This window comes from Arabidopsis lyrata (genome assembly GCF_000004255.2).
Source record: "Arabidopsis lyrata subsp. lyrata unplaced genomic scaffold ARALYscaffold_6, whole genome shotgun sequence".
NCBI lineage: Eukaryota > Viridiplantae > Streptophyta > Magnoliopsida > Brassicales > Brassicaceae > Arabidopsis > Arabidopsis lyrata.
Window position 1 is genome coordinate 22,594,513 of NW_003302550.1, and position 12,369 is coordinate 22,606,881.

General features: G+C 32.3%; 2 protein-coding genes across 5 annotated transcripts; both read right to left on the reverse strand.

The window, feature by feature from the left end:
• Nucleotides 1-60: 60 nt before the first annotated feature.
• Nucleotides 61-6,016, reverse strand: LOC110227204 (homeobox-leucine zipper protein PROTODERMAL FACTOR 2). Of its 4 annotated transcripts, none has more exons than XM_021020719.1 (12): nt 5,802-6,016; nt 3,596-3,967; nt 3,388-3,505; nt 3,067-3,255; nt 2,553-2,993; nt 2,351-2,452; nt 2,040-2,243; nt 1,774-1,945; nt 1,391-1,662; nt 1,055-1,150; nt 557-965; nt 61-469 (listed from the first exon to the last, which is right to left on the reverse strand). In XM_021020719.1, exons 2-11 carry the CDS (start codon nt 3,829-3,831, stop codon nt 567-569), a joined length of 2,229 nt encoding a protein of 742 aa, XP_020876378.1. In that variant the 5' UTR covers nt 3,832-3,967; nt 5,802-6,016; the 3' UTR covers nt 61-469; nt 557-566. The 4 variants fall into 4 exon arrangements, with proteins under 4 accessions (XP_020876378.1, XP_020876379.1, XP_020876375.1 ...); XM_021020720.1 differs by having other exon boundaries at nt 61-472; nt 561-965; nt 5,772-6,016; XM_021020716.1 differs by having other exon boundaries at nt 5,772-6,016.
• A 3,990-nt stretch (nt 6,017-10,006) lies between these two features.
• LOC9308787 (CRIB domain-containing protein RIC10) lies at nt 10,007-12,270 on the reverse strand. The gene is made up of 5 exons (XM_002874772.2): nt 11,972-12,270; nt 11,362-11,566; nt 11,119-11,222; nt 10,898-10,997; nt 10,007-10,460 (listed from the first exon to the last, which is right to left on the reverse strand). Exons 2-5 carry the CDS (start codon nt 11,417-11,419, stop codon nt 10,255-10,257), a joined length of 468 nt encoding a protein of 155 aa, XP_002874818.1. The 5' UTR covers nt 11,420-11,566; nt 11,972-12,270; the 3' UTR covers nt 10,007-10,254.
• Between the last annotated feature and the right edge of the window lie 99 nt (nt 12,271-12,369).

A 12,369-nucleotide genomic window follows, 5' to 3' on the forward strand; every position in this document is an offset into this window, starting at 1 on the left:
AGTTGCCAATAATTCGCTAGAACGGGATTAGGAACCAAAGTTCGGGTTAAGAACACAGGATTACCATACAAAATTACGTTTGTTAGAAAATTGGTCCGTCGGTTCAACTAGTAGTACTGACAACAACGATTTTACCCATAATCTGTTAAGTGCCACAAAAAGGCTTACAATACAAAACAACAATGAAACAGACACTTGGGTGGGAGAAACACAAAAAGGGGAAACCCAAAAAGTGTTCAAAGAACTGTCAAGCAAAACGCAGAACGCAAAATAGACAATTGAAAACCGTGGTTTCCAGCAGAAGTCAATACCCGAACCTCTTTACCTTTTTTCATCATCTTGAGATGAAATTAAACGCAAAAGGTGCGTTCTTGACTTCCTTTGGATTTCAAAAAAAAAAAAAAAAGCACAAAATGAGAAACCATAACCGCTCGCTTTTCTCCTTCCTTTTCTCTTATTCTTACTTCTTCTGCATAAGAAAAAAAACACACACACAAACTTGTTACTTGCTCCACAAGAATCCCATTAGGTTAAGATCTTTGTTGTTGAATCATACCTGAAAAAAACTATGCTCCTCCTCCACCATCACAAGAAACGGCAGCTTTAATCCTCTCCACCGTACATTTGATCAGACTATTAACCGTAGCTACCGAGCCAAGTGAGAGTTTAGCTGTAGGAACAGAGTCAACAAGAATCTGAAACGCAACGGTTAAAAGCGAACCACCACAACCCCCAGAAGAAGTAGAAGAAACCACTTCTTGATGATTCCCATCTCCTCCTCCGACTGAACCATCAGGTAAAATAGCAAAACCAGACGGTAGCAAAGCCACGTAATCAGGATCTCCACCGCTCAGAACCACATTCATCGCCACTATATCCACTGGCGCGTAAATCACATACGATCCTGATGCGTCTGTACAGCTCTCTTGTAGAATCAACATGTTGCTCTGGCTCGAGTTCCCGCTCTGTTAAAACAACAACAACAAAGTTTTTTTGAATCTGAAAACGATAAACTTAAGAAGAGAAATGTCGATTTTAACAATGTTTGTCTTACATTAACTCGGAGCAAGGAGACGCAATTCCCAGGTTCGTGACCATTGGCTATATGAGCCATTTCTTGAACCATACCTCCATTTGACAAAATATCCCACTGCACCAAATTCAAAACCTAAATTAGCAAATTTTAGGCACAGTGTTTTCAAACCGGATGGTTAGACCGCTAAACCAGTGATCCGATATTGAATTCAGGCCCGGCTATATTTTAAAATTCAGAGACTTCTACAAATCGTGACTCGCAAGTTTCTAACCCTATTTTCTTTGTTTATGCAATTTTGGTCTGAAGTAATAATTTTAATATTAGTTTTCGGTTAGTTATATATTTTTGCATTACCTCTTTTCTTGAATTTTCGTCACGAAGGAAATCGAAAACACGTTTGGGAGCAACTGGGATCCAGAATGAAGTAGCTGCACTAAGAACAATACCCGGAGGTCTCCCCGGATCATCCATACTCTTCCGGGTCATGACCCGAACATCATCGGATCCTGTTGTCGACATTGTTGTCCAAGCGTGTGCAGTCGACGCGCCAACACCACTACAGAAACTCATAACCATTCTCTCAGCTAGCTTCAACATACTCTTCCTTCCTTCAGGGCTCGTTATCACTGTGCATAATTAATTACCATATATTATAAGGACCAAATTAGTAAAAAGTTAAACAACTTTTTCATTCAATTAAGCACCAACATATTTAAAGTGATCAGAATAGTCCATACCAGAAAGATCACCAGGAATGTTGCTGGCCATGGAGCTAGCAAGCCGCTCGCATTGTCGTTCGAGTGTAGCCACCCAACGTTTTGCACCGAAAGCTAAACCGGAATGAACCAATGGTTTATACATGTTGTGAACTGATCTATCATCTACCTCCATATGCTCTATCCATGTAACCTTGAACATAGTAATCATCACCAGCCCAAAAGTTTTATAAAATTTTAAATTTTTACCCTAAACTTTATAAATGCTCAGTTATAACCCTTTATACCTTGGAATAACCATTAGGCAATTCTTGAATCAGACAACCTGAAGGCCTTCTTCTGGTTCTTAAGATCGGAGTACTCGGTCTAAGGCTATCCAAAGAGACATCAACCACAGCCCAAGAACCGTCGCTATGTTGTTTGCAGTATCTCACAAAGTAGTTCTCACGCGTTGGGACTAGCGGTGATGGAACTTGAAACTCAGCTGTCATCTTCACATACCGGAATACACAAACCAAAATAACATTCAAAAACCGATTAGCGTAGTATTCAGTGTATAGTTTTCTTGAGAAGCATGTAATTAAACCGATGTACATACCACTTGCAAAGCACCATTGTAGTTCCCAGCAACTCCAGTTGAAAGAACTTCAAGTGTCAAGGCTCTTGACACAATCCCAGAGAAAACACAAGACCATTGATTCTTATTCCCACATCAAAAGATTAAAACTTAAGTTAGGTTCTTTCAATCATTTTTTAGCGTTTAAGGTAATTCATCAAGAAATAAATTTAAATTTAGTTACCACATCCATGAGAATCTCAACGAGATTGATGTGATTCATTATAACAACCGCAGATTGTCTCGACGCCTCTGATCTCAATCCTAATGGCTTTGGTCCGATTCCTCTTGGAAACGTTCTGAAATACTCTTCTTCATTGAGAATCTCAATCGAATTATCGGTTGAAACCCACAAAGGATCCCCGGCTTGAGCCATTCTCACGAGTTCCTCCATAGCTGCAACCGCTAGCTCGACGATTATAGGCTTATCTGTCTCAGAAGAGATCGAAACCGACCTCAAAATGTCCCCTGTTCCATACATTTCTCCTACAAATCCTGTCTGGTTCCCAAAGTTTCCAACTTCAAGATCAAGGGAACGAGAAGGAGCGTGGATCGCTAGTGGAGCAAAAGACGATCCTAATGGCTTCCCAACGTATTTGGCAGCAATAGCAGAGATCCTATCAATCTGTAGATGAAGAGGTAACAGATTCAGAATTTCATTCATCAAACAAAAGGAACATAGACAAATGTATGTATACCTCTTCGCGGAGTCGAGCATTTTCGATCCTGAGATGTTGTTCGTCAAATGACATTTCTCCAATAGCAGCTGGACCACCACAGTTAGGGCATGTAGCATTGCTTAGAGCTTCTTTGTATCTATTGTTCTCTGCTCTGAGCTTGTCATTGTCTGACTTTAGAATCTGGTTCTCATGCCTCTCACTTTGTGCCTATATATATTACACACAAAGTATTGTGAGAAATCTTTGTATTAAAATGAAACTAAATAACTTTCAAAAACCAAAATAATTAATATTGGCTTTAAGAAGAATATCTATATATACTAGTTAATGGTTACAAACCTTCATCTGTGTACGTTTGTTTTGGAACCAAAACTTTACTTGAAGAGGCTCTAAATTGAGATCGCGGCTCAACTCTTTTCGTTGCTTATCATCTGGATGAGGACATTCCTTAAAGAATCTGTAAAAATCTCAAAATATATATAAAAGAATGTTTTCAACCTATTGTGACATATATATGCAGCTATGAGTTTTGAGTGTTTTTTCTTACGATTCGAGCTCTTGAATTTGGCGTTGCGTGTGGCGATGGTAACGCTTCTTTTTGTTGGGACGTTGGTTAGGATCTTGAAGCTCTTCACCAGAAGGATTCTCAGTGGTGACTTCTGCACCAGACTTGGTCTCAAAATCATCTTCTCGGCTTCCGGTGATTCCCAAGTCGTTATCGGAGGTACTCTTTGGGGTCATATCGAACATATGATGGCTCTCAAACATGTTTGGATGGTACATTGTGGTGGATGATTGACTATGATCACTCAGTTAGATATTTAATTAGGAGTTGTCAACTTTGGTTTCCTTCAAATCTTCAAGGTTCTTGATTAATATATTTTCGTGATTTGATTTTCTTCTCCAAGTATATCTTCCACTGCCCAAAATCAAAATCAAAATCGAATTAGTTAAAGATTATATATGAAACGCTCATATATGTATATAGAATGAAGAAGAAGAAGATCATTATGGAAATGGAAGAAAATAATTATATTAAGGGAAAGTGATTTCTAGCTGTTATGAAACTATTTAATTTATCATTTTCACAAGTAACCATTAATTTTTGGGTTTTTGTTTACCCTCCATTTTTTTGGGTTGGAATATATATACATTTGCATGCAACTTATAGATAAATTCATCTAATAGAAATTGTGTAACTATTAATTAAAACTCTTAATTACTTACAACATAACAGGTAAACGATGTTCTAGTATAGAATTTCAGATTTAAAAACTTATCTTTGACAAAGATGCACGCTAATATTTGACAAAACTGTAGCACAACTACAAACATATTATATATACGTACATATGTATATACATATTACGAATGCAATATTTATACATATACTATAACATAACATATATATAAACAATATACTCTATATGATATAATGATCTAATAAATTAGTTTTACATATAATGAGATGAAAATATGAGGAGAGATTTGAATGTAGACCCAAAATGATATCTTTATTAGAAAATTTGAGAGAAAAATATATCATCATTCTTCAAAGTTTTTTTTTTGCAAAACGATTTTCTTTACGAAAACAGATAAATAGTTTTTAGATATAAATTGACGGCCTTAAAAAACAAGAAATGAGAAAAGAAAGAAACAAACAAAAATGAGATTTGGACAGTTTTTCTTCAAACTTAAGATGGATCCATCGATAATACGCATAGTAACATATATGAGAGTAATATCTATCTCCAAGTATGTGTACACATAAACAAACAAACAAAAGGAAAATCAATCTTGAAAGTCACAAGACTTCTCAAAGCATCAGATCTATCGGACAGATCTAGTGTACGGTGGAGGAAGAAGCGAGAAAGAGAGAGAGAGAGAGAGTTATGATCTTTAATAAACCCTAATTTGGGGTAAGGTCAAAAATGTTACAGTAAGAAGAACACTAATTAATAATTTAAATACTTACTCAATTCGATCTGAAACTCAAGAAAGTTTTGAAACCCTAAAGATAGATCTCTTTGTAGTTATTTTTTCTTTTTCCCTTTTGTTTTTTAATTTTTGGGTTTGAGTTTAATGATCTTCTCTCTCTTTTGTCGACTCAAAAGCTAGTAAGAGAAGAGAGAGAGAGAACGAGATTCACAAGTTTCTAATCTCTCCATTGAATTTATTAAAGAATTAAACCTTGGTCTCTGTGCACTAAAAACGAACCGTTTCCAGTAACAAAACTAATGAAAAAGGCTAATTAGTTTAATTAATTAAATATAGGATATAGGGTTGATTAATTAAAAGTGTATAAAAAATACTAGTATACGGACTGTAGTATATAGGGTTAATTAAAGCGTTGACAATAAGTCAATGGTCTTTTTTTGTGACACAACCACCAAGTAGATTTCGTCAAACCCCTTTTTGAACTCCTAACTCCAAGAAAGTTTTTCGTAACGCTTTATTTATCTTAGATCATAAGTCTCCGCAAAAAGACACAAAAACATTAAATTAAACTAAATTAAAATAATCTCAGAAAGAAAACAATTCACAGGTAAAAATCATAGGAATCGAGGAGATTTTGAGAACAAAAAACACAAACCATAAACAAAAAAAAATGGAAGATCTAAAGAGTCTCAAACAACATGGAATATGGATCCGATCTATTGACATAACCTAAGATGCATACACATATGTGTAGAGAGAGAGAGAGAGAGAGAGAGAGATCTTACTCTCTATCTTCTTGATAATAGAGATCTTACTTTTGGAGACACAGTGAAACCCTAATTCACAATGATCTTTGGTTTCTGCCCATTTTTTCCTTTGAAGAACAGAAGATCGGTGACAATGTCAAAGAGAAGTAAAAGGGTTGGTTGCTAGCTAGGGGGAGAGTTAGCTAGGTGTTAATAACAATGGAAGTGTGTTGCTGAAGAAGAAGAAGGAGAAGAGGACAAGAGAGAAAGAAAAAGAACAGGTGGAGTTATTGATGAGCGCATAGAGAGGGTGCAATGCATTTATGATTATCTAAAGCTCCATTAATGCTTTAGTGAGAGAAACTTACTCATTCTTTGTATATTTATCTCTAGAGAGATAGAGAGAGTTTCAGTTCATTCATACAAGTAAATAAAAATCACTGTTTTTCTTTCACCTCATGGATTCTCATACCTCGATAGGTTAAATAAAAACCTCTAAGAATAATTATTTTTTACAAGCAAGTGTTTCTTTCGCTTCTACATATACTAATGTGTATAATTAAGTATCTATGACAACCAATTCCTACCTCATCTATATCAACAACAACGCATTAGTTAGGTTACAAAGAATTAGTTATTTTTCATATGACGTGGCTCTCAAAATTTAGATTGTTTTGTTTTGTTTGTAGACCTAAGTACTAGTGTACTACAACATGTATGCATGTGTGTGTGTTTGTATGTGGCTAAATGTATGCATGAATACATAAATGATTTTTATTGTTCAAACTTCAAATGCTAATTAAGCTTATGATATTGTTGTTTCTGTATTAATGGTACTAGATTTACTCTTACATGCGAGAACTATATCCATTATAGAAGCATGGACGACGACATATCAGTGAGATAATTCTTCCATTAATATTCTTTGTTAGTATCTATGTTGCATGGAAACGGAAACGGAAACGCGGAAGCGAAACGTTTCGGAAACGGGAAACGATTTTTTTCTAAAATTAGGGATTGGAAACGTTTTGGAAACGTATACACATATATAATATATGTATATATATAACATTAACATAAAACTATAAAAATAGTTTAATTAAACAATACAAGTCCAAAACATCAAATATTAAATAGGTTAACTAAAATTCTAAAAGAAAAAAAGATTAAAAGGTTCAAGTTCAAATATTTAATTTAGACCAACATTTTTATTCTCATTTTCATTAGTTTCATCGTAGATCATATAAAGATGCCTCCAAATCTAGTTTGTCGATAATTATAACCGTTCTAGCTTTCAATATATATACTACATAGGGTTTAAGTTACTGAATATATATATATATATATATATCAGACCTATTGATCTACAATAAAAAAGGAGAAAAATATATGCCACAGAACAAGAGACGTAAATATATAATTTGATATTCTACTCAAGTCTCAGTTAATTGTGCCTGTTAGTCATATCCGCATAATTGATCTCGTTATATGTATATGGGAAAAATCTGTTGAGATCAATTTTGTTAACGAGTGGAAGAAATTGTGACTTTGGTAAGGGTTTCATCGAAGTCTTCTTAAACTATTTGTAGGCTATGTTGCCCACTTTTGTCAATAATATATTTAATGAGTTAAGAAGTTGTAAAAATTATAGGTTTAATTTTAATTAATTTTCAAACAATGAAGAAAGAAAGAAAGAAAAAACTTAAAGATTAGGAAAGACATTGATTCACTTGGAGACGATGTACATCAATCCATATTGAAACTACCTATAAAAATAAATATGGTAATAAATAAAAGGTGAAACACATAGGTGAGATAGATTTTGTTAGGATGATTATGTAATTTCTGCTACAAAATGTTTCTTGCGTTTATTGGTATAAATGTATTTTCAAATTTCATCAACACTAAAACATTTTATCTGATCAGTGGCTTATAGTTGTTAAGCAGGAAATTCAAGGCTACAGAATCGAAGAATGGATTGGGATCCTATTTGTTACTTATGTGTTGAGAAGGAAGAGACAGTACTTAATCACTTTTTTTTTTTTTTGGTTCAAAAGACGGTTAATCACTTAAACCATACGTTCTTTGAGTGCCCTTATGTCTTGCAAAGTTGGACTCTATATATACATGTCATCAATAGCATTCCACAAGGTATCTTTCCAATGACATTCTTTTATTCAAATTTAGATTTTTTTGGAACCAACATGAAAATGATAATTATTCGGATTGATGAATATTGTTTTTCATGAGTTTTTTTGATAAGTTTGGATGGCTCATAATGAAAACTAAACAGAATATTTAATTTTTTTTTCTTCCATCTATTATCATATGTTCTAGATAAGTCGCAATATAGTTCATTTGTACGCGGATGAGATAGAACCACAATCCAAACGGTAGACATTGTGTGTATGCGAGATATACTCATCCATTAGAGAAGTACAACGACAGGTTGTTCAATGGAAACGTCAGAATCTGTAAAATTAAAGCGGTAATTGTTTTTTTGATATGAATATAAATTTCATTAATGAATAGTGAGAGGGTTTGTACAAAAAAATCGCTCCATTTCATAATATAAGTCGTTTTAGGTAAAAATACGCCGATTAAGAAGATCTACTTTTTAAAAGTTCAACCAATCACAAAAAAAACTGCATAATATAAATAATTATAGGCTGCATAATATAAATAATTATAGTAAAATATTAGAATAATATATAATTTGCATTAAAACTTGAAAACGATTTATATTATGAAACAAAAAAATTTATCCAAAACGTCTTATATTATGAAACGGAGGGATAGTACAAAAAAGCTTAAATTTAGTAGCTGTTTCTTGCAAAAAAAGATTTAAAAAAAAAAAAACAAGAAATAACTAATGCAACAACAAACTGATTTGGTTTACTACTCAATTACTCATAGGTGAGCCAATTCTGCATTAGGCTACCTATACGGTTGTGTGAATTAGAGCGGTAATTTAATGGATGTGGCAAAGGTAATTAAGTAAATTAATGAAGATGAAAGAAACGCTTGGAGCAATGCGATGTCACCTTCAAATAATTAAGCTAGTGGGAAAGAGTGCTACTGTTACCCACCAACCAACTCATTTATGGACTCTATATATACATATATATATATATATATATAATATTTATTTGTTTTTTTATAATTGTTTCCTTATTTCAAAATTTCAAATTCTAAAACATTGCGTAAAGTTATATAGACATAATTGTTTTTTCTCTTTCTGAAGAAGTTATAGTTGTTTTTTTTACAAATGTTTCAGAAAAGATTACTGTCTTAATTTTCATAAAAAAACATTTGTAAAAACATAACTATGTAATTTCATTACAGTTTTTTTTATATGAAAAGGTAACCGATGTCCCCAAGTCTATATATAAAAAAAACATCTGTAAAAATTTTATGACAGTTGTTTTTATATGAAAAGGTAACCGGTGTCCCCAACTCTATAAACCTCCTTTGATTTTGTTTTTATTAAACGAGTGGTACAATTTAACCTTCAAAGTCAATATGTAAATGAGACTACAAAATGAGAAAATAAAATTGAAAAGCCATATAGTTAGTGATATATATATACACATGCATGGGACCGAATCATTTAATTTTATTTAGTAACATTTCAGTTTATGTTGAGATTTATTTGGCCCCACATTTTCCAAGTTAAATTTTTGAATTTGTTTTCATTTAAACTTGTATAATTTGTTTAATGTGGACTGTTGATAGATTCCACTTTTCTTCTTCATTAATTTTCAAAGTGAAAACTTGGAGGCAATATGCTATATTTATAAGAGTTATTACTAACAAACTATTGTTTAATTAAGAGACCTTTTTCCCAAATAAAAGACTTTAAGCTATGTATAACAAGACAAAGTACAAAACTTTAAAATCCTACTATTTTTCTCTCTTCAAGAAATGCTTAAGTCAAGTGCCGTAGATGGACACAATTTCTAGATATTTTGTTTATCTTTTTTTTTCTTTTTTCTTTTGGATATTTAGCTATAATAAAAAAAAAAAAGTGTGAGATCATGCAAATATAACTCCATTGCCAAGTTTATTGCTCAAAGTGTTACTCGAGATGGCGTTTCCAGCCTTGTCACCTTTGGAGATCTTGTTTGGCTTCACAACTAGATTTGACCGAAGCATGCAAAATGTTTAGGTCTATCTCTTGTTGGTGTTTCTATAGTCAATTATCTTTCGTACTGTATATTTTTGTTTCCTTTTCGTTCTTTCTTCTGTTTTGACCTTTTTCCCAAAACGACACAAACAAAAAACTTAGCAATTAACCACTCAAATTCACCATCATTTCATATATTTCTTGTTGCTTTTTCTTTACCTAATTCTCTCTAAGTTTACATTAAAGAAACCAAACTCCAAACATTACAACATGTCTACATATGTAAGAAAAAATCTCAAAATAAAAAATCAACAGAAGATGCAAACAAAATCCCCTTTAAGTATGCACAAAGATGAGAAAGTTTTTGATTTTTTCTTCCATCTATCATTATATGTTCTAGATTAGTCGTGATACGGTTGATTTATACGAAGATTTGGATAATATAGATGATCTTGACGATTTTGGAGATGATGATGATGAAGAAGACTTCTTTCTTCTACTACTTTTCTTCTTGTTATTTTTTGGTAGATTTATCGGAGTTACTGGAGGTATATCTCTTAGTGTATCTGATATTGTTCGTTGACTCGATCCTTGATCAAAATCTACATTTATAAAAATAATATAATGGAATTAGTGTATTCTATAACTTTACTTTAGAGAAGACATTAGATGTACAAACTATTTTTATTTGAGAAAAATAAATGGATTAATAAACCTCAATTTAAACAAACATATATATATAAATGGACTACTATACAAAAAGTTAAAAAAAAAAAAAACTCACAAATCATAATAAATACAACTTCTTATTGTAAAATCTTCACATCTTGCATCATTTTGATTTTAAGTTACAAATTTATAAACAAATTCCATCTCTTATGTGAAATGAGGATCTACAAATCTTCTATTTTTTCAATCTGTTTATAAATATACAAAACAGCGATATTATCTATATATATATTTATCAACCTATTAAGTGGGTAATCACAAGCGACTAAAAAAAAACAAACCGTAAAATGTAAAAGAAAAAATAACTTACCAGTGGAAGAAGAAGTGAAAAAAGAAGTAGAAGGTCTTGCATTACTGAAAGATGATGGTCTCGGTGATAGAACCTCAGCTCCGACCTTAAACTCACTCATCTTAACAATAAATACAAATAACCATTGATTAGCTTTATGAATATTAATATTTTGGTTTTACTTGTTAGAAACTACAATTTTCACATATTATAGGCCAAAACAACAACACTAAAGAACTTACCCAACCAGGAGCACTCCCAGAGGAACCCTCCCAGCCAATATGAGCCACATGTTTTACATCTGTTGGAAACCCAATTTCTATTTCATCTCTCTCTTTCTCAACGGCTGAAAATTAATTCATATTTTATTTCATCATGTATTAGTTTTTCTTTTTTTGAAATATAAGATAGTATTCTTAAAATACCAAAAAAGAGAAAATAAATTAATACATTATATGAAGAGAGAAAATGGTAAAGAGTATTACCAAATATTTGAGAGATACATTTGAAGCCTTTATAGATGCCCTTCATTTTCACTGACATGGTGAAGATCACAAAACCACAGAATAATATGCAGAATTTTCTTGGATTATCCTTTCGCAAAACTCGATTACCCGGAAACTATTTGTCCTTTCTATTGCCAAGATTGAAGAAGCCCAACAACAATCTCCTCTCTTCTACTTGAAAGTGCTATTTTTTTGTTTACCAAAAAATATGGTTTCAGTATTTACGTACTAATTAATCATATATTCATATATACAAAAAGAAACAAGTAGCAGAAGATCATAAAGATATAGTAAGGGTATAGAATGCATGTGATAGATGAATAAAGTTTCTCCTATGTAACAAGATTGGAATTTATTCGTTTGGTAAAAGATCTAAGCGTCAAAATTAAGCTTTGTAAAAGCGCATAATGTGAAAATATTTCATGTTCAAAATGAATGAGTTGGTAAGGTTTTTTCGAAACTCGGACCAACTGCATGACCAACTGTTTAATACATGAACATTATCATATGATTTCGAGATTTTGACTCTATAAACACATGATATCGAATTGTTGCTAATTTATCATTAAAAAACTTAGGAGAAATTTACCTGTAATATAATCTTAGAAACTCGTTGGAAAAAGAATGATAAACAGAAAATTAGCAGAATAGAGAAACAGCCTCTCCTTTGATTCTATGCTTATTTCATCTTTTGGAGAAGCCTCTGTTGATGAATCACAAAACATATTATGTACAAAAGGAATGATCTAGCTCAATGGAAAACATAATTTCTCACGAAATTATGAAAAAAAAAAAAGAGTTTCAAAAGATCGAAGATGGTGAAGGCCAATGGAAGAAGAAGAAGACGAAGAAGAGGGAGACTAAGTCAGGCTTAAGGTAAGAGATAAGTAAGTGGAGCACCATGAAAAAGCATCTACACATATATATAGTTTAAATTAAAAAATATTATAACGGAATATTTCAAGATGGAATATAATCACTAATCAA

Excerpts from the sequence above, each read along its gene's own strand:
- LOC110227204 (XM_021020719.1), bottom strand. The coding sequence starts at position 3,831 with ATGTACCATCCAAACATGTTTGAGAGCCATCATATGTTCGATATGACC. Across the intron at positions 3,506-3,595 it reads CAAATTCAAGAGCTCGAATC|ATTCTTTAAGGAATGTCCTC; the intron begins GTAAGAAAAAAC and ends AGATTTTTACAG. Across the intron at positions 2,244-2,350 it reads ACAATGGTGCTTTGCAAGTG|ATGACAGCTGAGTTTCAAGT; the intron begins GTATGTACATCG and ends CGGTATGTGAAG.
- LOC9308787 (XM_002874772.2), bottom strand. The coding sequence starts at position 11,419 with ATGTCAGTGAAAATGAAGGGCATCTATAAAGGCTTCAAATGTATCTCT. Across the intron at positions 10,998-11,118 it reads CTGGGAGTGCTCCTGGTTGG|ATGAGTGAGTTTAAGGTCGG; the intron begins GTAAGTTCTTTA and ends TTTATTGTTAAG. Across the intron at positions 10,461-10,897 it reads TTTCACTTCTTCTTCCACTG|ATTTTGATCAAGGATCGAGT; the intron begins GTAAGTTATTTT and ends TTATAAATGTAG.